General features: G+C 43.0%; 2 protein-coding genes and 1 long non-coding RNA gene across 10 annotated transcripts in view; 1 reads left to right on the top strand and 2 right to left on the bottom strand.

Moving 5' to 3' along the window:
• ABCC2 (ATP binding cassette subfamily C member 2) overlaps positions 1 to 1,338 on the top strand; it is a 65,146-nt gene extending 63,808 nt beyond the window's left edge. For all 6 annotated transcript variants that reach the window (XM_058697442.1, XM_058697440.1, XM_058697441.1 and 3 more), the window contains 2 exons: positions 77 to 271; positions 919 to 1,338. In XM_058697442.1, the coding sequence (XP_058553425.1) occupies positions 77 to 271; positions 919 to 1,048 (325 nt within the window). In that variant the 3' untranslated portion in view covers positions 1,049 to 1,338. The remainder of the gene's footprint in view (positions 1 to 76; positions 272 to 918) is intronic.
• Positions 1,339 to 10,096: 8,758 nt separating this feature from the next.
• LOC131493215 (uncharacterized) lies at positions 10,097 to 10,544 on the bottom strand. The gene is made up of 2 exons (XR_009252517.1): positions 10,471 to 10,544; positions 10,097 to 10,236 (listed from the first exon to the last, which is right to left on the bottom strand). It is a non-coding gene; the product is annotated as an uncharacterized LOC131493215 (long non-coding RNA).
• Positions 10,545 to 12,791: 2,247 nt separating this feature from the next.
• The window catches only part of DNMBP (dynamin binding protein), a 113,988-nt gene continuing 102,458 nt past the window's right edge, over positions 12,792 to 24,321 (bottom strand). For all 3 annotated transcript variants that reach the window (XM_058697450.1, XM_058697451.1, XM_058697452.1), the window contains 6 exons: positions 23,752 to 23,880; positions 21,889 to 22,221; positions 21,315 to 21,494; positions 19,536 to 19,734; positions 16,052 to 16,593; positions 12,792 to 14,440 (listed from right to left, as the gene is read on the bottom strand). In XM_058697450.1, the coding sequence (XP_058553433.1) occupies positions 14,255 to 14,440; positions 16,052 to 16,593; positions 19,536 to 19,734; positions 21,315 to 21,494; positions 21,889 to 22,221; positions 23,752 to 23,880 (1,569 nt within the window). In that variant the 3' untranslated portion in view covers positions 12,792 to 14,254. The remainder of the gene's footprint in view (positions 14,441 to 16,051; positions 16,594 to 19,535; positions 19,735 to 21,314; positions 21,495 to 21,888; positions 22,222 to 23,751; positions 23,881 to 24,321) is intronic.

Genomic DNA, 24,321 nt, shown 5'->3' on the forward strand with positions numbered 1-24,321 from the left:
TATGTGCACGCACGCCCATCCCACGTTTTGCCTTGGTCCTGAGGAGCTAATGCTTGGTTTGTTCCATTGGCTACAGCATAGGGCAGAGGCAGCTGCTGTGCCTGGCCAGGGCTCTGCTTCAGAAATCCAAGATTCTGATCATGGATGAGGCCACTGCTGCGGTGGATATAGAGACCGATCACCTTATCCAGACGACCATCCAAAAGGAGTTCTCCCACTGCACGACTATCACCATTGCTCATAGGCTCCACACCATCATGGACAGTGACAAGTGAGTGTGAGTGACAGAGCTGGACAGACACAACTGAGCCTTGAAAAAACTAAGCACATTAGCCGTAAGATATCTTCCAGCCAAAGATTCCGAGAGTTCAAGTAATGGGTCCAAAATTCTACATCACGCTAATAAAAGCCAACAGGGTGTTAAGGGAACAGTCCTGAGGGTATAATAGGCAATAGTAAATTAACTGAGTGTGGGAGGTGGAGGCCCAAGCCACGAGAGGCAGATATTAACCACAGATTTTCTCAATTCAACTGGGTCTCAGCAGCTGCCTCCATACAATAACTAGAAGTTTTCTGCTTCTTCCAACTCTGACATCTTACATTTAAAATGGGGGTAATGTCCATAATCTTGGGACCTGCTTGGAGAATAGTCTCCCTCCAACAATGTATATCTTAAAAAAAACAAACAAAAACAAAAAAACAAAAACTTATGTAAATGGACTTATACTGTATATATTCTTCCACTTGATTCTTCGGCATTATCTCTGGAATCCACCCAGACTAACACAGCTATAGTTCACTCATTCTCACTGCTTTATCACCTTTTATGAATGAATATACCACAACTTAGTACTAGTTGTTCTTATAAATGCCAAGATTTGAGATGCTGCTAAGACCTTTCTTTCTCCTTTGTTTCAGGATAATGGTCCTAGACAACGGGAAGATTGTAGAGTATGGCACCCCTAACGAACTGCTGAAAAATTCTGGCCCCTTTTGTTTGATGGCCAAAGAAGCTGGCATTGAAAATGTGAATAGCGCATCACTCTGACAGTAGGTGCCATGGGCTGCAGAAGGATTATTCCTTATTTTTTATGAAAGCTATCACACAGAAGTATGTGAAATGTACCTTTTAAAGAAGGGTATTACCAGCTCCAGCAGAACCCCCGTTTTGTGAACCCACTTTGATTATACCTCCTTCCTACTTCCTTTCCCAGAGATAACTACTATCCTGAATTTTGTGATAATTATATCCTCCTGCCTTTCGTTTTAGTTTTACTACCTGGTATGTATCCTTAAACAAGGTGTACTTTTTAATTTATGTAAATGGCCTCACTCATACTTGACGTATTCTTCTATTGCTTTCATTCAGTTATGCATGTTGATGCACATAGTGAGGCTGGTTCTTTCTCACCGTTCTGTAGTGTGGCAGTGTATAAATGACACAGTGTATCCATTTTTAAAAATTTTTAAAAATGTTTTTATTTAAAAAAATTATTTTAATGTTTCATTAATTTTGAGAGAGAAACAGTACGAGCAGGGGAGGGGCAGAGAGAGAGACATACAGAGCCCGATGTGGGCATTGAGCCCACAGATCATGACCTGTCGCAAAGTTGGACGCCTAACTGACTGAGCCACCCACGTGCCCCAACAGTGTATCCGTTTTAATGTTGGTCAGTAGGGTTTTTTCTATGGTTCCCTCCGCCTCCCGTTATGAACAATACTGCTGGGAACATTCTGGTATATTACTCCTGAGATACGTGTGTAAGAGTTTCTTTAGGATATAATGTAGGTATGGGGAGTATGCACATGTTTACATGCATACACTAGGTGATGCCAATTGAAAACCCTTTTTGTCAAACATTAATCTCTCTCTGGTTACTAGTAAGGTTTCAGTATGAGGTTTCTGCTGGCTCTTATTCATGATGCTTCATTTCCTTGTATGCCTTGTGAATTTTGACTGTAAGCTGGTCATTTTATCTGTGGATATTCTTGGAGGGCTGAGTGGAATCTGAGCTCTCCTAAACAAAACTGGGAAAGCTTCTGCCTGTCACTTGGGGGCATTACCCAGAACCAGTTTGAATTCAATTCTCCACTAGGGGCTTCAAACCATACAGTTGGTGTGACTTCAGACTGCAATTCTGCACAAGGACCAACGTGTGGTTTACCAATTCTGCAGGGAGAGTCCTCCCCTTGACCTAGTGTCAGGCTAGAGACCGACACGTTGCCTTGTTGACTCCTTCTGCATGATGGGGTTTATTCCTCATTTACTTGTACACTGTTGGGTCCAGGTTTATCAGAGGGCCTCCTGTCCTGGGCTTTGGCATCTTGTATTACCAACAAAGGTCAAAGTCCTCTGGTTTCAGAAGTCACCCCAAGCTCTGACCCTTCCTTATCTTCCGGATTTTTTTGTGTCACATTATCCTGGGGTCAGTACGTTCTTGACTTCCATTTAGTGATGAAATTATATAAAATATCTTCATTTGTTCATTTTAGCTGTTGAGTGAGATGCTCAGAGACTGGAAGTGCCTGCAGGAAGAGAATAGTAGCTACAAGTCGGGATGCGGAAGGGATTTTTCCTATTTGCTCTGTTCCCATCAGCAGCACCCCTAGCAATGGCGTCTGCAGCGGCAGGCCATACGGGTGGCAGCACCGACTGCACTTTGTCTAGTACTCCCAGAACCGGTGTCCTCAATGCTCCTGGGAGACACGAGCAGCTCACCCTCCCAGAAGTCTGGGTTTCAGCTCTGTGGGGCACCTCCTCTGTTTTGTTCGAAATCTGTCCCGGCGATGGGGATGGCAGTTGTGGCAGGCACAGCTATTCTCCAGAGGTAGCAGTGGAGGGGTCCCAGCACCAGGGTCCAGTGAGGTTGAGCATCATTCCTGGCGTCAAAGACTCCAATCTGGCTTTCTTCGTCTCTCGGAGAGTCAGTGAGCTACCTGCTGACATGTGAAAACTCCCTTTCTGCTTAGGTTTACCAGAGTTAGGGGCTGTGGTTTGCAACTAAAAATACTCTCCAGCTAATTTATGGTCACTGTGTTTATCACTTTGTCAGATAATTTTCTGTTTGGGTCTCCGTAGTTGTGAGCCTCTTGAAAACAGTAACAATTTTTTTGTGTATCTCCAGGAGCTAGAATAGAGCAAGTGAACACACATTTTTTTCCAATGTTCGAAATTATATAAACACAATGGGAAAGATGTGTGCTAACAATGCAGGAGCAGGGAAAGAAAAGTAACTCCACATGATACATTGGCACAAACAGACTAAGTGTACCAATCAAACCTCAATTTTTTGCAGGCTAGTTTTGTACAAAATGCCTTTTGAAATACTCCCTGAAGAAATTTGTTCCATTTAGGTCATAGGACAAGAACACATTCAATCACAAATGCACACTGATCATGACTTTGCTAATTTTTAAGTAAACAATATTGTATAAACATTGACAGTAAGCAGAGAACTTATTTAGCTATAAGTGTGGAGTCTTCCACGTAGACTCTAAACTGTTTTTTAAAAGGCTTTATGTTGGGGCACCTGGGTGGCTCAGTCAGTTGGGCATTCAACTTCAGCTCTGGTCATAATCTTGCAGTTTGTGAGTTCAAGCCCTGCATCAGGCTCTGTGCTGACAGCTCAGAGCCTGGAGCCTGCTTCAGATGGTCTCTCCCTCTCTCTCAAAAACAAACAAAAAACATGAAAAAAAAAAAAAAAAAAGGAAGCATTTATCATGCAAATGGATATGAAAAGAAAGCTGAGTTAGCAATACTTACATCGGACAAAATAGATTTTAAGATAACCATAAAGGGAACAATCTAAGAGGATATAACAATTATAAATATTTATGCATCCAATATGGACATGGGAGCAAATACATAAAGCAGTAAATAATAAAGTAATTGATAGTAGTACAATAATAGGGGACTTCAACATCCCACTTAAGTCAATGGACAGATCACTCCAACAAAAAATCAACAAGGAAACTGGACCAGATGGATTTAACAAGATATATTCAGAGCATTCCATCTTAAAACAGAACACACATTCTTCTCAAAGTGCACATGGAACATTCTCCAGAATAGGTCACATATTAGGCCACAAAACAAGTCTCAACAAATTCAGAAAGTTCAAAGTCATACCAGGCATCTTTTCTGACCACAACACTATGAAACTGGAAATCAACCACAAGAAAAAATCTGGAAGAAGCACAAATACATGGAAGTTAAATAACATGATACTAAACAATGAATGGGTCAAGCAAGAAATCCAAGAGGAAATTAAAAAAATACATGGAGACAAATGAAAATAAAACCATGGTCCAAGATCTTTGGGATGCAGCAAAAACTGTTCGAAAAAGGAGGTTTCTAGCAATACAAGCCTACTTTAAGAAGAAAAATCTCAAACAACCTAGCCTAACACCTGCAGGAACTAGAAAAAGAACAAACAAAACTCCAAGAGAAGAAAGGAAGGAATAATGATCAGAGCAGAAAAAAATGATATAGAACCAAACAACAAACCATACAATAGAACAGATCAATGAAATCAGGAGCTGGTTCTTTGAAAAGATCAATAAGATTTTGATAAAAAAAAAAAAAAGGACTCAAACAAAATCAGACATGAAAGAGGAGAAATAACCGATACCACAGAAATACAAAGGATTCCAAGAGAACATTATGAAAAATTGTATGCCAGCAAACTGAACAGCCTAGAAGAACTGGATAAATTCCTAGGAACGTATGACCTCCCAAAATTGACTAAGAGAAAATATGAACAAACTGATTACTCATTCAGTTTCATTGCTGGTAATCAAAAAACTCCCAACAAACAAAAGTGCAGGACCAGATGGCTTCACGAGTGAATTCTACCAAACATTTAAAGAACAGTTAATATCTATTCTTCTCAAACTATTCCAAAAAACAGGAGAGTAAGGAAAGCTTCTAAATTCATTCTATGAGGACAGCATTACCTTGATACCAAAATCACATAAAGACATGATAATAAAAAATATGGGGGGGCGCCTGGGTGGCTCAGTCGGTTGAGCATCTGACTTCGGCTCAGGTCATGATCTCACAGCCTGTGAGTTCGAGCCCCGCGACGGGCTCTGTGCTGACAGCTCAGAGCCTGGAGCCTGCTTCTGCTTCTGTGTCTCCCTCTCTCTCTGCCCCTAACCCACTTGCATTCTGTCTCTGTCAAAAAAAATAAACATTAAAAAAAAAAATACGGGCCAAAACCTCTAATGAATGTAGATGCAAAAATTCTCAACAGAATATTAGTAAACTAAATCCAGCAATACATTCCAAAAATCATTCACTACAATCATATGAGATTTATTCCTGAGATGCAAGAGGGATTCAACATTCGCAAATCAATCAATGCAATCCATCACATCAACAAAAGGATAAAAACCATAGGATCATTTCAATAGATGGAGAAAAAACATTTGACAAGGTAAAACATCCATTCATGATAAAAAAAAAAAAAAAAACCTTCAACGAAGTAAGGTTAGAGGGAACATACCTCAACATAAAGGTCATATATGGAAATCCCACAGCAGGGTGGTTTGTTCGGTCGAGTGGCCAATTCCCGATTTTGGCTCAGATCATGATCTTATTGGTTGTGAGATCAAGTCCCTCGTTGGTCTCCGCACTGGGCATGGAACCTGCTTAAGATTCTCTCCCCCTGTCCCTCTGCCCCTCCCCTGCTCATGCTCTCTCTTTGAATGAATGAATGAATGAATGAAAAACCTACAGCGAACATCATACTCAATGGGGGGAAACTGAGAGCTTTTCCCTTAAGGTCAGGAAGAAGATAAGGATGTCCACTCTTACCACTTTTATTCAACATAGTACTGGAAATCCTAGCCCCAACAATCAGACAAGAAAAAGGAATAAAAGGTATCCAAATTGGTAAGGAAGAAGGAATACTTTCACTACTTGTAGATGACATGATATTATATATAGAAAATCCTATAAAGACTTCACAAAAACACTACTAGAACTGATAAATGAATTCAGGAAGGTTAAAGGATACAAAAATCAATATACAGAAATCTATTGCATTTCTTTTTAATTTTGTTTATTTTTGAGAGAGAGAGAGAGAGAGAGAGAGACAGAGTATGAGTAGGGAAGGGACAGAGAGAGAAGGAGACACAGAATCCGAAGCAGACTCCAGGCTCTGAGCTGTCAGCACAAAGCCGGATGTGGGGCTCGAACTCATGAACTGTGAGATTATGACCTGAACTGAAGTCGGATGCTTAACCGACTGAGCCAACCAGGCGCCCCTTTATTGCATTTCTATACGCTAATAATGAAGTCACAGAAAAGAGAAATTAAAACAATCCTATTTATAATTGCACCAAAAATAAAATACCTAGGAATCAACTTAACCAAGGATGTAAAAGACCTGTATGCTGTACACTATAAAACACTGATGAAATAAACTAAAGATGACACAAACAAATGGAAAAAGATTCCATGCTCATGGACTGGAAGAAGAAATACTGTTAAAAATTTCCATGCTACGAAAAGCAATCTATAGATTTAATACAATCCCTATCAAAATACCAATAGCATTTTTCACAGAGTTGGAACAATTAATCCTAAAATTTGTGTAGAATCACAAAAGACCCTAAATAGTCAAAGCAATCTTGAAAAAGAACAAAACTGGAGGTATCATAAGCCCAGATTTCAAGATCTGCTACAAAACTGTAGTGACCCAAATGGTATGGTACTGGCACAAAAATAGACACACAGATCAATGGAACAGAATAGACAGCCCAGAAATAAACCCATGATTATAAGCTCAATTAATCTTCAACAAAGGAGGAAAGAATAAACAATGGGAAAAAGTCTGTTCAACAAATGGTGTTAGGAAAACTGAACCACTCACTTACACCATATACAAAATTAATTTAAAATGGATTAAAGACCTAAATGTGAGACCTGAAACCGTAACAACCCTAGAAGAGAACATAGGAAGTAATTTCTCTGACACTTGCTATAGCACAATTTTTCTAGATGTGTCTCCTGAGGCAAGAGAGAAAAAGACTGTAAACTATTGCTACTACACCAAAATAAAAAGCTTCTGCATTGCAAAAAATCAACAAAATTAAAGACAACCTACTGAATGGGAGAAGATATTTGCATATAATAGTGGGTTAGTATCCAAAATATATAAAGAACTTCTACAACTCAATATCAAGAAAACCCAATAATCCAATTAAGAATGGGCAGAAGACATGAATAGACATTTCTCCAAAGAAGACATACATATGGTGAACAGATACATGAAAAGATGCTCAGTATCAATCATCGGGGAAATGCAAATCAAAACCACAAGATCCACCTAACACCTGTTAGAATGGCTAAAATCAAAAACACAAGAAACAATAAACTGGTGCACCCACTGTGGAAAACAGTATGGAGGTTTCTCAAAAAATTAAAATTATTATCACATGATCCAGTAATTCCACTACTGGGTATTACTCAAAAAAATACAAAAACACTAATTCAAAGTGACATATGCACCCCTATATTTATTGTCACATTATTTACAATAGCCAAATTACAGAAGCAGCACAAGTGTCCATCGACTGATGAAGATGTGATACACACACACACACACACACACACACACACTAGAATATACTCAGCCATAAAAAAGAATGAAATCTTACCATTTGCAATATGGATGGACAGATATAAAGCTAAGTGAAATAAGTCAGTCAGAGATAGATAAATACCGTATGATTTCACTCATACATGGTATTTAAGAAACAAATGAACAAAGCAAAAAAGATACAAAACAAGAAACAGACCCTGAACTATAGAGAATAAACTGATGGTTACCAAAGGGGAAGGGGGTGGGGGGATGGGTGAAATAGGTGAAGGAGATTAAAGAGTACACTTATCATGATGAGCACTGAGTAATGTACAGAATTATTGAATCACTATAATGTACACTTGAAATTATTATAATACTTAAACTATACTGGAATAAAAAAGGGCTTTATGATATTTAAAGATATTAAAGTAAAAGATCGTAAAAATGCATGAAAGAATTGGCTGCAAGAAGCATTCCATTTCCATAGCATTCCTTTTTACTTCATAGGCAGGAAATAGATTATGCTATACAATTTAACTATGCAATGTAAAAATCAACTAGTTAGGGAAGAAGTAGAAAAAAGAAAAAAAGGGGTGTGTGTAAGGCAGAATTCCTTTTAAGTAAAATGAACAGAAAAAGTTTCTGGAAGAAAAGAAAAATTACTTAGGACTAGTTTTGTTCTTACTGAACCTAAACAATGAACTAATGTAAGAGCTCCTTTCTTCAACTCTAACAATCAAGGCCTTGGTCGCCATATTGGTTAGTCACCTTGGTCCTCACTGTGACAGCCTCTGGCTATTCTTCCTGATAACCACTGTCATGGATTTCAGGTCCACCTACCCTCTCCTTGGCTTCCACTATGAATGATTGGTTCTGCTGGAGCAACGGTCTTTGGGACGTTTGCTGCATAAGCCCACAGCCACTCACTCTTCTCTAGGAAACAACTTTGTTGGAATCCATCTATAGAGATTGTCGAGTTATCCACTGGTTGTACCTCTAGACACAGATTTCTTTCCCAACACCTGGTGCTAACACCCTTCCCTGCTGGCTCTTTTGTTGTTTGCATCTATATGCAGGAAAATCGTGATGTTAAGGTTTAACATTCTGGTATCACAGAGACGCCTCCTAGCCTCATAGATATCTGCCTGGCTGATACTGTATTTCCAGTCTATAAACCAATTACACTTTTGCTAGCTTTTCATTTTCCTCATCAAAAGGTCTAATTTTCCTGCATACTTACCTTCAATGTTAATGGTTGACCCAAATCCTTTTGTTGAAGCCAGATTGAAAGTAGGGGTATGGCTCAAGGGCCAAATCTGGCTGTTTCTGTAAATGAAGATTTATCAGAACCACATGCTCACTTGTTTTTGTATTATCTATGCCTACTCTTGGGTTACAGTGGCAGAGTTGAGGAGTTGTGACAGACTGTATGGCCTACAAAGCCTAGAATATTCACTGTCTGGCCTTGTACAGAAAAGGTTTGCTGACCCCTATTGCAGAATCACCAGGGTAGCCTGAATTGGATCATGCTTCCGTTCGCAAAAAGAGAATTTGCCTCAAAAATGGCATGTGATTTCATAACTGCAGTAGACAGAAATAACGGTCCCTAAAGATGTGCACATCCTAATCCTCAAAACCCATGAGGATTTATTTACCTTACATATCAAAAGGGACTTTGCAGATGGGATTAAGGATATTGAGATGACCTTATCCAGATGGGCCCAATGTAAAAAGGATCCCCAGAAGAGAGGCAGGAGGACCACCGAATGAAGATGGGGTGAGGGCAGAGACATTGGAAGACGCTATGCTGCTGGCTTTAATGATGGAGAAAGGGAACATAAGCCAATGCAGGCAGCTTCTAGAAGCTGGAAAAGGCAGGGAAACAGATTCTCCCTTGGAACCTCCAGAAGGAACTGGCCCTACCGACACTGTCTAGCTGAGTGAGTGAGACTGATTTTACACTTCTCACCTCCGGAATTATAAGAAATTTGTGTTGTTTTAGGCCACAAACTGTGGTAATTTGTTATAGCAGCAATAGGAAACCAATACAATACGGTAAGTCCAAGTAGCTCTGATGAAATTGCCAATATTCTCCAACTGAAGTTGGCTTAATGACAATTCATTGATCTTCAGTGAATCCCGTTTGAGTTTGCAGACGACTACACCATCTTTTCAGCCCTGCTAAAAACGGGTTTCAGTGCTCATACCTGTCCCTCTTCTGGCAAACTGCCAGCATCTTATTCAGCATCATCATTTTTGGAGGTAATCTTTTTTTTTTTTTTTAATTTTTTTTTTCAACTTTTTTATTTATTTTTGGGACAGAGAGAGACAGAGCATGAACAGGGGAGGGGCAGAGAGAGAGGGAGACACAGAATCGGAAACAGGCTCCAGGCTCCGAGCCATCAGCCCAGAGCCTGACGCGGGGCTCGAACTCACGGACCGCGAGATCGTGACCTGGCTGAAGTCGGACGCTTAACCGACTGCGCCACCCAGGCGCCCCAAGAGGAGGTAATCTTTTCTTGACCTCAGCGGAGAGGTTGTGGGAAGGTCCTTTGTTAAAGTGAGTCATGGTGGCTCCATAAGAGGCGGCTGTGACACATCAGCAGTCTCTCTCAGCTTCCCTGATCCTGGACCTGAGGAGTGGCTATGGGAAAGGTTTGGAGCTTGACTCCTCTTGGGTGTCTCAGGGGACAACTAGCATGGTGGTACGCGGGCAGTGACTTGTGACATGGTTGAGGCCTGCAGACCTCCCCCCACCCACCCCCGATCTGCAGTGGAGTCCCATGCATCGGCCGGCTCCCAACGTCTCCGGAATGAACACCCTGCCGCCGCCCAGACCAGAATGCTTGCTCCCTCTCACCACACCACCAGAACTTACCTCTGGGAAAACACTACACTGGCTCCCTTTTCTTGGAGGGTCACCCCTGAGTGGGGTGAGGGAATAGCTTGCAAGGTCTGCAATATGTTGTTGAACACTCCCTTCTTGATACATGCAAAATACTAATATCGATCTTCAGTAATACTCACATGGGAAGTTTCAGTGGGCTGAGTGAGATACAGCAAGGGTTCTTCTGTACCTAAGAAAGACATAAGAGTAAAATCTTCATCAATACAACATATTAATATATAGAAAAGTTTAAAATCCTGACCTGTACGGTGATTTAGAATGATGTGTATACATCTTGAAGTTTCTTGGTCCTCGGGCTCTAAGGTTCTGCAAGTGAAGCATCTGTGTCCTTCTAGGGCCTGTTTGTATTCCTGACCCTGAAACAAAACCCACATAAACAGAGTCCCAGCTGCACAACTAATTAAAACAGAGTGACACAAAATTCAATCCTTATTAGAACCACGTACTATTCCTAGAGCTCAGTGCACAAAAATTTACACACGTCATCTTATTTGGTTCCCACAATAATTTTGAGAGGAAGGCCAGAAATCGAGACTTTATAGATGGCAATTCCCACCGCTTCTCCATTCTCCTAGGACTTTTGGATGAAAGCACAACTGAAGAGCTACTTCCAGACAGGAAAGGGAGAAAATTCATGAGAGGAAGCAAGTAGGCAAACCGGATTGAGAGATTTTCCTCAATGACATTTCCTTCTGTTGTGTCTGAAACATCTGACACCCTTTCCTTCCGTGGTTTCTGTAACTCTTACTTTTCTGACAGCAGAAAAGCCCATTTACAAAAATTGCCTTGACGGATGGTTCTCAAACTTGGATGTGTGCACAAATCACGTGGGGCCTGCATTTCCAGCAGCTCCCAGGTTAGTGACAGTGATGCCACTGGGCTGACAGCCACACTTGCAGAAGCAAGACAAGCAGACATCTAGTGTTTAAAACAAAAGACACATTTTCAGAAACCCGTCCCCATCCCAATGACCTCCTCTTTGCCAGTGATTCCATCATTTCTTTAATTTCATATTCTTTATAGGATGCTTTTTTCCCACTCTCAAGCATTCTTATATCCGAAGCAGTTAACTTTTTTTCCTATTAGATTTTCTTGCCTTTGATCTGTAGTCCCTCCCAATCATCTTGTAACATTTAGCTTTCCTAAAACAGGCAATCTATTTAAGAACTTCCAAGAGTTTCTTATTACCAGACTCATCAAATCTAAATTCCTTGACTTGGACCTCAAGGCTCTCCGATTTATCACTATGTATCAGGCAGTGTTCTAGCACTCTCCATGTTCCAACTCATTCAATCCTTACAACAACCCATGAGGTGGTTAGTGTTACCATCTACTTTAGAGGTGGGAGCTGAAGCATGGGTTGGGTAAGTTGCCAAGGTCACACAGCTCTTAAGTGTCTCAAGCCAGACAGTCTGGCTCCAGAACAAGGTGTAAAAACTCAGCTAGAGAACTCAAGTTTAAATTTAGGATTCATCAAAAACTTGATGTGTGACTTGGGGAAGTCACAATGTCATTAGATCTCATTTTCCTAGTTCATAAAATAAGAGTTGGCCTAGTTGATCTGTAAGTTTCTGTACCACAGAGTCTACCTATTCATGTAGGTATTCATGAATACCTATTCATCATGTTTTCTATCCCTTAACAATATCAGACAATCGGGGCTCCTGGGTGGCTCAGTTGGTTAAGCGTCCGACTTCGGCTCAGGTCATTATCTCACGGCTCATGAGTTCGAGGCCCGCGTCGGGCTCTGTGCTGACAGCTCAGAGCCTGGAGCCTGTTTCAGATTCTGTGTCTCCCTCTCTCTCTCTGACCCTCCCCCGTTCATGCTCTGTCTCTGTCTCAAAAGTAAATAAACGTTAAAAAAAAACAAACAATATCCGACAATTGCTTCACAGTCACCCACACATCATCCTCCGCCTCCCGTCCCCAGCCCCGTCCGGCTGCTACTCCAAGCCTTGTTACTTAACCGCTAGTGCACCGGCTTCCACTTCTGTAATATCAGGAAAACACTTACCTCGTAGGGCTTCCAGTTTAGAGACTTCAGCTCTTCCATTCTGCTAGGATAAACACGCTTAAAACAAACAGGCAATTGCCTGCAGCATGGGGGTCTTGAGGGTACAGTCATTCTGTTCAAATTATATTTGACAAAATGGGTTTTTGACTTGGATTTCTTCAGTTAGCCTCCCATTTTCCAGAATCTGGACATCATTTTGAATTGTCACAGAGGTACCCTCAGAAATCTGATTAGGCTCAAGCTAAACATGGAGGGAAATCAAGAAAACACACTCATGGCCCTTAGAAATGCTTTTATTTATAAAATAACTACTTAAATATAAACATCTCTAAATATAAACACTATTCACAAGAGACTCGCATTGCTGCCTTCAGACCAACCCACAGACACACAGAGCTAAGGGGTCCACAAGTGTCTCCCAATTCATAGGATTTTAAGGCCAAAGGTGCACTTGGACGAGCAGGGGCTGGAGGTGTTCTTCATTCCCTTAAGACAGAATTCATAGTTTCTTGTTTCAAGGTAGGCTCCATATCTGAGGCAGACCTTAAGAATAAGAGCCCTCCTCAAATAGAACTTTTAGGGGGAGATTCTTTCTGTAAGGATTAGCAAATAGTTTCCTGAGGCCAAAGGGAGGTACGATCAGGCACTTTAGAATCTGTTTGGCTTAGACTACGGTCTCTGAAGCACAGAGGTTAGTGGTGAAACAGAGAATGCTTATTTCCAAGTCTAGGATAAGCTGCCTCTGGGACTGCTTATCCTAATTCATATAAGACACGTGTGCTACGCTTTCTGCCTCTGTGGGTAGTAGGTGTGGAAGAAGGAGAAAGGCATCTGGTCTTCCACAAAGCCAGACTGCTTTCAGCTCCCTGTGGAACGAATCCTTTTCATGGGGTTGCTGGAGCTCTGAGCCTGTTCTCCTAAGAAAATCTATCAGTTATTGGATTGCAGGTGAAGGGCTAGGAGAGATCGCACATGGACTCGATAAAGCAGAGGTGGCTGTTCAAAATTATAGGTGGCTATACACCTAAAAGGGGAGAGAAACTTCCAGATAAAGATCAAAGGGAAATACAGACCGTAAATATTTTTTAAAAAGAGAAAACAACAGAATTTTGCAGAGCCAATCTGGAAATGCAGTATTTGAAATAAATAAGAAAGAGATTGCAGATAGTAGTGTTTTAGGGACTTTTAGGAATTAGGGGCGGGTGTGTATGCGTGAATGTGTGTGCTGAACACTGAAGCTCTGAAACACCAGATTTGATACAACCTCAACAAACTCCTTGCCACATGCAGAAGCACAGTCTAAAAGGGCTCCCGGAGAATTCTTCACCCAAGTCAATTTCTGGTCATTTGTTCGTGGAGCACAGGACCACCCCAAACTCAGTATGGTGTAACCAGCGCCAACATCTAATGCTGTAGCACAGCTTCCAGCGTACATATAATACTGATTTTCCGGCTGGCGGCTTCTCATTCCCAAAGGCTGACCCACGACTTGCCTCTTCTCACGGTCACTGAATCCTTCATAGCCCTAGGGTCCATTTCAAATCCTAGAAAGTCTAGTGAGCATCAAGATTGACACAACCCAGTGGTGGTGAACAAGACCCATCTTGTGCCCCACTGTGCCATGGTTAAGCAGTGTAGACAGGGCCTGTGTCCCAGGAGCAGGTGCCCTCTTGGGGGCCGCCAGAACCCTTCAGCAGAAGGAAAGTGAAGGCAGCAAGGTTGAGCGGGAGGGAGAATGGCTCAGGTGTATTCAGTTTTGCGGATATAATTGGATGGAACATAGCCCTTCTTCCCGTTAACTTCGGCTAACCACCACTCTGTATTTCCTGTAACATCTTTAAACTCCAGGATCTTGAGTCTCTGATTGGCTGACACACTCAGCTCATTTGGGTTCCGTGCCTTAAAGGTATAGACAGCAAAATAGACCTGGGGAGGGAGAGAAAGTGAGTTAGGAAATGGGAAACCGCTTGGAGCAATACTGTCCAACAGAACTTCCTTCAGTGGCGGGGTTGTGCGATTCCTGCACCATCCAGTATGGCAGCCTCTAGCCACGTGTGGCTGTCAAGCACTTGAAGTATTATGGCCAGTAAGACTGAGGTGCTTAATTTTTTTTTTCAAGAGATTTTGAAAAAATATTTATTTATTTTTGAGAGAGCGAGAGAGTATGGGGCGGGGGGGGGGGGGGGGGGCGGGACACAAAATCCAAAGCAGGTCCTGAGCTATCAGCACAGAGTCCAGTGTGGGGCTCGAACTCATGAACTGTGAGATCATGACCTGAGCCAAAGTCAGACACTTAACTGATTGAGCCACCCAGGTGCCCCATGAGGTGCTTAAGTTTTAATTTTATTTAATTTTAACTAAAACTTAAATGGCTACCCAAGGCTGGTGGCTACCATTATGAACAGGGCAGATTCAAGGAAAACCAAAATCCATATTCTTTTACTCTTTCAGAGTTGCCTTAAAGAGGAGAAGGAACCTTCAGTCAATATGGAAGATGGGTGGTACTCAGTGATCAGAAGGGGAAGCCAAGAGGCCTGAGGGGCACAAGGATGAAAACACACCTGAGGAGTCTTAGGGCCTGGACAGGAGTTGATGAAGTTCAAAGTGAGCTCTTTAAACAAAATCAGAATCTAAAAAAGGACGATTTTCTCCTTCCACATGTCTAGAAACTGTCCACTGGGAGCCCAGACCTTAGATGTCTGTCCTGGGCAGTGAGTAGTAACAGAATTGCCAGAGAAATGGGCATGCCCTATGCTCATCTGTAGCACTGAGGAATGTGGCAATAGAAAAGACTGGGCTGAGAATCCAGTGTGAAAACTGGTTCTGGAATCCAAAGCTTGAGAGAAGCAAATACCTCCGTAACCTCGGAGTCTCTCAAACAAAGGCAACCCTGATGGAGATGAGCTCACAGACAGACGTTATAAAACACACAGAAACTCCCTGCTGCAAGAGTGAGCAAAAGCCACAAGTGGGTGACAGGGATTCCTCAGCTGTGAATGTGAAAATGACTTTAAAATATGTAGGTTTAACATATTCAAGATGCAAAAAGGTTAGAGAGGGAGAGAGCCAAAGCATAAGGGACTCTTGAAAACTGAGAACAAACTGAGGGTTGATGGGGGGTGGGAGGGAGGGGAGGGTGGGTGATGGGTATTAAGGAGGGCACCTTTTGGGATGAGCTGGGTGTTGTATGGAAACCAATTTGACAATAAATTTCATCTTAAAAAAATAACAATAAAAATAAAAATAATTCAAGATACAAAAGCTATGTTCAAATTCATAAGACAAGAATAGGCCATTACATAAAGAATGGGAAAAACTGAACCCGAGCCAGAATGTTATTTCTAAATTCTATGGGAAGAAAAAAATAGCTATTTGAATAAAAACCTAAGTAGATGGGATAAACAGCAGATTTTCTAAGAGTCGCCCATGAGCTCAGCCCAGACTCCCGCACAGGCCCTGGACGTGCCTGGGACATCCCCGCTCCCACACCTCCAGCCTTCCTGCCACCTGTTCCACATGGTGACTGGGAGCGCTTACCTGGTTGCCTTCTGCCTCACTGCTTTCTGGCTCTTCACTTCTGTCTTCCAGAGACTGGGTTGTTCTTGTACATCCTTTTATGAGGTCTTTTCCCTGCCCATTTCGCCCTGGTAGGGAGTAACCTACCATTTCTGGATGCCTGGAGTTTCTGTGGCTCCTGAGGGCAGGGGCAGGCTGGTTAATGTCTCTGACTGCTTCCATAGAGTCCCATGGCCTGGGCTGGGAGCTGGGGTCTGGGTCTGAAGGGCACCTGGAAAGACTGCTGTCTGAGCAACCCAAGTTTAAGGATGCACTGAGAGTTTCTTGGTCTACTTCCTTCGGTGCATCTTGAGGCTGTTTCTGGCAAGACCCTGAGGTAAAGGACACAGCCATGCTGCTGGGGTTGACGGTCAAGGTGCTGCTGCTGTTCTGCCGTGGGAATCTGGGAGAGGAGCTGCTATGCTCCGACTCGGTGGAGGAGTGGCTGCCAACAGAGACATCGGAGTGGCTGCGGCGGGCGTTGTAGGGCTTCAGGAAGGAGCTGTACACAAAGCCTTTGGTGACTACAGGGAGGAAAAATCAACATGAAGAGCTTTTAGTGGAAGGGATAGCAGGCGGAGTCAACAGAGAAAAAACTGTGGTTGAAAAGCTAGGTCAAGAGGCGCCTGGGTAGCTCAGTGGGTTAAGCACCCGATTCTTGGTTTCGGCTCAGGTCATGATCTCGCGGTTTGTGAGATCAAGCCCTGCCCGAATAAGGCTCCACACTGCCAGCGTGGAGCCTGCTTGGGATTCTCTTGGGATTCTCTCTCTCTCTGCCCCTCCCTGACTAGAGCTCGCTCTCACACATGCTTTTTTTAATCTTTATTTGTTTTTGAGAGAGACAGTACGAGGAGAGGGGCAGAGAGAGAGAGAGAGAGAGACAGAATCCGAAGGAGGATCCAGGCTCTGAGCTGTCAGCACAGATGCTCTCTCTTTCAAATAAATAAAACTTTAAAAGAAGAAAAGAAAGCTAGGTCAATAGTGTGAGGGACAAAATAAGATGCCTAGGGACAAAAAAGATGAGACATTCAATCCCAGGTCTGATGTGGGTGGAGACGCAACTCTGGCTGCCTGCCAGCGCGTTCTCATTACAACCCCATAACAATGAGTGACAGGAGCCCTCGTGAAGACTCAAGAGGAAAGTATTAAAAATCACCACATGTGTGAGAATGAACATATGAAGAGAATTTAACAGGATATCTACATCATGGAAACAAAGACTAGGAGAGACTTAACTAAGGATGTGTTCAGGTACACCAAGTACAGAAAAAGGGATTTTAAAAACCATCCTCATAGTGACAGAGCCCCTCAGAAAGGGCCTCGGCTCTCTTTCCATCTGGAGCACTTGAATCCCGCTTCTAGTTTGGGAACGTGGTGGAAATACTGTGAGAAGAGTCTAAAGTAGGAAGCGGTTTATAGGAGTCAGTATATACACAACACAGGCACAGCACATGTTCACTTTAATAAATTGCCTAAGATGATGGCAGGGAGGGCCCTCGGCTAAAACTTTTATTATTTTGGGGGCGGGGGCGCGGGGAAGAAAGTTTTAATACAAGTGATCAGGTGCTTACAAAATTATTGGAAGGTCTAAAGGATCAGGGGCTAGGCTGGGCCTGGCTCCCGAAACCCCACTGCACAACTGAACTGCTCACGAGCAGAGCTTCTACCTCAATCACAGCAGGAATCTGGAATCAGGAAGATGCAACACTCTCCCTTCTGGACGGATTTCTGAATTTAAGTCTCCTCTGACTGCACCCAGTTGGTGAACCCAAATCAGATCCAAATCCCGACTGCAAGGAAGTCCTCAGCTAAAACTTTTAAACATAAAAGATTGAAATCCCTGATCCACAGACACATTTTTTATGTTAAGAAAGAAGTATCTGTCAAGGCAGGGACCTGGAGAATGTCACCTCTGTGTGATGAAGGGCCATCTCCGTCTTCATCTTCAATGTGTTTTCTGTACCTAAGAAAACTGCTGCCACCCTTGTTACATCTGCTGAATGATGGGAGGGGTCCCCGGGGCAGATGGTGAGGGGTAGAGGGTCTAACAGCTGATCCTAATACTGTGGGCTTCCTGCCACCCCTCATCAGGATGGAGAAGAGAAAAGCCCCAAGGATGAAAAATAAAATGTTGAGGGCCAGATGTGTTTTGGAATTCAGACTTTTTGAATTTTGGAAAAGGACTCAAGTACATATACTGTCTATGGCATCTCCAGCAGTATCTAGGGCAACACCTCATAATTAAACCAATTCATGTTTCTAAAATGTATGACTATTCGCATCAAAAGAGATGAGTAATGATTATATATAGGCTCATGTCACTTTGTTTGGATTTTGCTATCAAATAAGTTCAGATAAGGGAAGATTTTGGCAAATGAATTCTTGTTTTTCAGAGCTTTTGGATTTGTGGAATTGGGGAGAAAGGATATGGATCAGTATTACTCTTTTTACTTCTCCTTTAATTCTATTACAAGCCCTGCCCCACCACCACCCCTGCTAGAAACAAACTATAAGCTATTTTTTTTTTTTTTTAATTTTTTTTTTCAACGTTTTTTATTTATTTTTGGGACAGAGAGAGACAAAGCATGAACGGGGCAGGGGCAGAGAGAGAGGGAGGCACAGAATCGGAAACAGGCTCCAGGCTCCGAGCCATCAGCCCAGAGCCTGACGCGGGGCTCGAACTCACGGACCGCGAGATCGTGACCTGGCTGAAGTCGGACGCTTAACCGACTGCGCCACCCAGGTGCCCCACTATAAGCTATTTTTAAAGCCATTTTCAGGGCGCCTGGGTGGCTCAGTTGGTTGGGTGTCCGAGTTGGGCTCACGTCATGATCTCACAGTTCGTGAGTTAGAGCCCTGCGTCGGGGCTCTGTGCGGACAGCTCGGAGCCTGAAGCCTGCTTCGGGTTCTGTGTCTCCCTCTCTCTCGGCCCCTCACCCACTCACACTCTGTCTCTCTTGCTCTCAAAATTAAACACACAAAAAAATATTTAAAGGCATTCCCTAGTCAAGAGATAAAACTGTTTGTTATGGAATAAAAAACTCAAAAGGCAAACAAAAAAATCTTTTCCTACAGGTTTAAATTCACACACTCACAAAACACGTTTACAGAGCTTGGAAGAGGACAGCTTATTTTGTGGTTCGCTTAGAACAGGCTGAGAGGGCTCAGAACCGGTGGGCCGTAAGCACCACCCAGAAGAGCTGTAAAACATGGCGAGATCCTGCAAGGTAAGTAATGGAGCCCCCTCTGGAATTTGTAAAAACAAAAACAAAAACAAAGAAAGGTTTTGTTTCAGTAATGACTTGGGCCTTACACACTCTCAAGATGGACAGAACTTGTAAGGTTATTTTTCTCCCTTAATCATATACTCTCACATTTTTTTCTGGCCAAGATAAGATTCGGGTATGGTCAAAAATAACTTGTTCCTCATTTAGAGTTACCGTAATCTGAGGTCTAACACTCTTACCTCCATTGTCAATCAGCCAGCGGTTCTGACTGCCCATGGGGTCCTTCTTTTTGATCACGCCCACCAGGTCACCTTCCAGAAGTGAGACATCTAAGTCTTGAGCGGCATTGAAGTTCCGTTCTGCTTGGAAGAGTTTTTCAGGGGGATACCTTGCCAGAAGGGAGGCCCGAAGTTCTTCCGACTGTAGCATGTAACTTGGCTTGAAAGGTAACACAAGAGTTATGATCAACAAAAGCCCTCCCTGGCCATCATCCCAGCAGCCATATTCCATCCTGACTCACAAGCTAAGTCTCAGAAATGGGGGCAGTGACGGCCAGCCACTCGCTACTCCCATCGGATGTTTTTTGTGCCTGAGTCAGTCCGTGTGGCTGGGTAAAAATCATATTCTCATAGTTCATGGCTTAGTGCCTTTGTGGCTCTTAGGAAAAATGAACAGACTTAGTTCTACATCTGTTTATCTCGTGACAAAAAAATGCGATTAAAGTGCCACTTGGGGAGCCTGGCTGGCTCAGTCAGTACAGCATGCGACTCCTGACCTCAGAGTTGTGACTTCAAGCCCCATGCTAAGCATAGAGATTACTTAAAAATAAAATCTTAACCAAAAAAAAAAAAAAAAAAAGGTGCCACCTAAAGAGTCAAAATATCTAAGGAGTATGACAAGGACTTCTTGTATTTTGCTGTATGAATCTGAACAACTGAGGCTTTCCTCATCTTGAATTCCCCATCTGTAAAAGCAATTACTATTCATAAAAATTAGAAAAAACAAAAGTAGGGACATCTGGGTGGCTCAGTTGGTTAAGTGACAGACTCTTGATTTCAGCTCAGGTCCTGATCTCAAGGTTTGTAGGTTCAACCCACATTGGGCTCCACGCCCACAGTGTCAGCACAGAGCCTGCTTTGGATTCTCTCTCCCTCCCTCTTTCTGCCCCTACCCTGCTCTTTCTCTCTCTGAAAATAAACTTAAAAAAAAAAAAAAAGAAAGAAAAAGCAAAGGTAATAATAAATTTGATTCCCCCTTTTAAGGTAAATTAATGTCTATGAGATTATATGGAGCAAAATGTTGTAAACAGAGACAGATCAGTAATCTTTTAGATTATGATCCCATATAATCTGGTGTATTTTACCCTACTTTTCAAAATATGGAAAAACCGAGTTCTGAAGGACTATAACTCCAGGTAAAAAAGTGGTCAGCTGCTAACAGTTTGGCAGTGTATCAGATAATTACCTTTTCCAATACATGATCAAACACAGAGAAGCCTGGCAGAATTAACATACCCTTAAATCCGTTTCCTTAATTAATTGATCAAAGTATTAATATTAATCCTTTACAAACTCCATTCACTGTATAGACTAAGATCCTAGAGTGCTTTTCAGAGGGCATTTTGAAATACATACTGAGTATGAAAAAAATTATAGGTGGTCACGAGCTAGGACCAGCAGTGATGTTCTGGAAGAGTGAAGGAAGGAGCCCGTGACAGAGGAGAGCTCGAGGACCTTTATTCTGCACTATGTTTGAACTCCTATTACATCACTAATCTGTACACGGAGCTGGGTCCATCAATAATAACAAGACAGCTTATTTGTACAGTGCTCACTATGTGCTAGGCATTTCCAAGTGCTTTCCATATATGATCTCATTTGAACCTTTTAATAACCCAATGATGGAAGTGTAATGGCCAGGCCTCAGAGACAAGAGGAAGTCCCGGCTAGCACGGCCCGGACCCCACCCCCGCCGGAGTTGCCGCTCTCCACCTGTGCCCTCGCCAGCCCTCCACTCACCAGGCCCAGGAGCGGCTTCCGGGCCGACTGGCGGTCCACGGTTTTCCTCTCAAACGGCTTCCTGGCAGCCGGAAGCGACTCTGGGAAGAAGGTGAAAACCTGGAGCTGCTGCAGAACTCTGCTGTGCTCTTCGTGGAAGATGGCGATGAGGTTTCCCTCTCTGCCGGCGACTTTAAGTAACTGGAGTCCGTGGGAAGGGCAGGCGGAGAGAAAGAAGAGACAGCGGATGAAAGATCCCAGGACTGGCCAGGGTGCAGGGAGCGTGGCTCCCACACCCAGAGCACACTGCTCCTGCGCCACCGCAGGCAGGCTCCCACAGGTAGGCCCCGCTGGCCAGCTCCTCCCGGATCCTCAGGGTGGAAAGCGCCGTTTAGAAGCAACAGGCACCAGCAAGGATGGAGAATTCCGAGCCTGACAAGCTTGACCTGATGATCTATTTCATCTACCTAGTTTGAATGATTTCTCAAGAGACCCAAATGTGCCTTCCCAGAAAAACCCCTGGAGAACCTCAGAGATTTCCCCACCGCTGGCAGGGGAGGGTGGGACACATGGATGGACGACAACACACACTCACTGAAAGCAGTGGCTTCAGCTGTTCCAGCGCCTGGCGCACAAAGTCGCAATGGGCCTCGGCGTAGCCGTGGATGCAGTTGGTGAAGAGGCCCTGGGCGTACTGGTGGAACTTGGGCAGCTCATCCAGCAGCTGCGCGTTCAGGGCCTCGTAGTTGTTCCGGGCCGACTGCAGCTCCTCCAGAGTCTTCTTGTCCTTTAACTTCTCTGCCCGCTCTGTGCAGTTGTAAAAGTCCAGAAGCTTATCAAAGCGCTTCTGCACCAGCTTATGGGGCCCCGTGAACATGCTCAGTAACTGGTTTAGGGGAGAGATGACAAGCCGCTCTGTCCTTTCCTTCTGCAGGGACAAGAAAGTCACATCGCTCAGTTATTCCGTACCCGGTATTTGTGGGTTTTAACTGAGGTGTAACTGATACATTAGGTTCAGGTGTACAACGTGATAATTCAATATTTGGATATATTGCAAAATGATCACCAAAACAAATCCAGTTAACATCCATCACCACATATATTTGTTATTCTCTGAAATACCCTTAAGGCTGATTTGTTATATCCTGTACCACCTGCTTTGTTGCTAGCGCACGAGCTAAACCCACGCAGATCCAGTGGTGTTCTATTGATCCAACACCAGATGGACTTGCACATTCTACAAAAATCTTCAATTTATAACCTTCATCCAATAATTCGCACATGCCAAACAGTTTGCAAAATATGCTAATCCCACCTCAGCTCCACAGCTAATGACAAATGCTAAGTCACACACATTAATGTGATGCTTGCATTACAACCTGGATGGGACAGTGCGTCTGGTATCACTTCTTACGTGCACACGTCTATACAGCTTGGATTTAACTGAAGGTGTAGTTTTGTTACATCAATCTGGGGTAGAGAAGCTTTCATACACCCATAATACCTTTTCTAATCATGACTACTTGGTACTATCAATTTCTACTTCGAAAGATTTTTGTCTTTAATTTTTTCTAGAGGGACAGACATGGAGGGGCAGGATATTGTCACGTAAAGAAAATAAACACGAGGGGCGCCTGGGTGGCTCGGTCAGTTAAGTGTCTGACTTTGGCTCATGATCTCATAGTTTGTGGGTTTGAGCCCCATGCCAGGCTCTGTGCTGACAGCTCAGAGCCTGGAGCCTGCTTCAGATTCTGTCTCCCTCTCTCTCTGCCCTTCTGCAGCTTGTGCTCTGTCTTTCTCTCTCTCTCTCAAAAATAATTAAAAAAAAAAAAAAAAATATATATATATATATACAGGCACTTAAGTACATTACTTAATAAGATGCTACTGTTGTTAGAACACCTGCAAGTTCCCCAAGCGAGAATGAATGCTTTCTTCAGCTTAAGCCATTCAGAGATTTCCAAGAACCCATCAAACCCCACCCATCTGTTTCTACTCAGGATCAAATAATCCCATGTCTCTATTTAGAATTAACCCAGGCAATTTGGCCTTTAGTACTGTCTTTTTAAGGAAGTTCATGCCAAATCAAAGATCCATTTGTTAACTTCTAAACTGTTCCTACATATTCCTAAATTAGTACTCCGATAGTTGTTTTTTTATGCAGAGTTATCAATAGTGATACCAGATTAAATTTCCCACTTTTCCTGTCTCTTCAAACTAGACTGATCACAGCTAGAAAAAAATCTCTTTGAATCCCAAAGGCCAACCTGTCCTTTCAACTAATTAAAAGCCACTGTTCTGAATATAAAACCCCAATAGAATATAGCTAGAGGGAGACTGGTATTCCTGATGCACACACACCATGTCTCGTGGAATTAACTTTTCCACAAGCTGGATGTTAAAGAATCCCAAGAAGAGGGGGTCCTATAAAAAGAGGGTTGAGGAAAGAGTCACTTACAAAATTTGTGAAGAGCTGATCACTGATGTAACGATGCACCCTCTCGAACTGCTCCAAGTCTCGGTGCCCCTTCTCCATGCACACATCCCACATGCTCACGGCAGCCACCACTTTCACACACGCTGATTCCTGGAGCCAGTTAGAAACAAATGCGGTAAGACAAACAGAACTTTCTAGCCTTCACCATTCATCCTGGGTAGCAGAATGGGACAAAAGGGGTCCATGATTAATAATTTTCTCTCTGGCGCAGTATTTTAGCTTTGAAACAAGCTCACCCTCATAAACTATGATTTATGAGCCACAGAGAAAAGCCTAAGGCTCTTAATTATAGAAAAAATGGTGAGGGTTTTTTAATTCATCAAGAGGTAAATTAACAGACTTGAGCCAAGATGATTCCTGCAAGATCACGATAATGAGCAATCGCCTCTCCTCCTACAAGTGTTGGCTCGTGTTGTCACCTTCTCAAAGACACTGGCCACCACCCTATACAGAATTACAGCCCCCCTTCCTGCACTCAGGCACTCCAGACTGCTCTGTCCTTTGTCACTGCAAAAATACTTTCTCATGGAC

Source organism: Neofelis nebulosa, chromosome 13 (assembly GCF_028018385.1).
Source record: "Neofelis nebulosa isolate mNeoNeb1 chromosome 13, mNeoNeb1.pri, whole genome shotgun sequence".
NCBI lineage: Eukaryota > Metazoa > Chordata > Mammalia > Carnivora > Felidae > Neofelis > Neofelis nebulosa.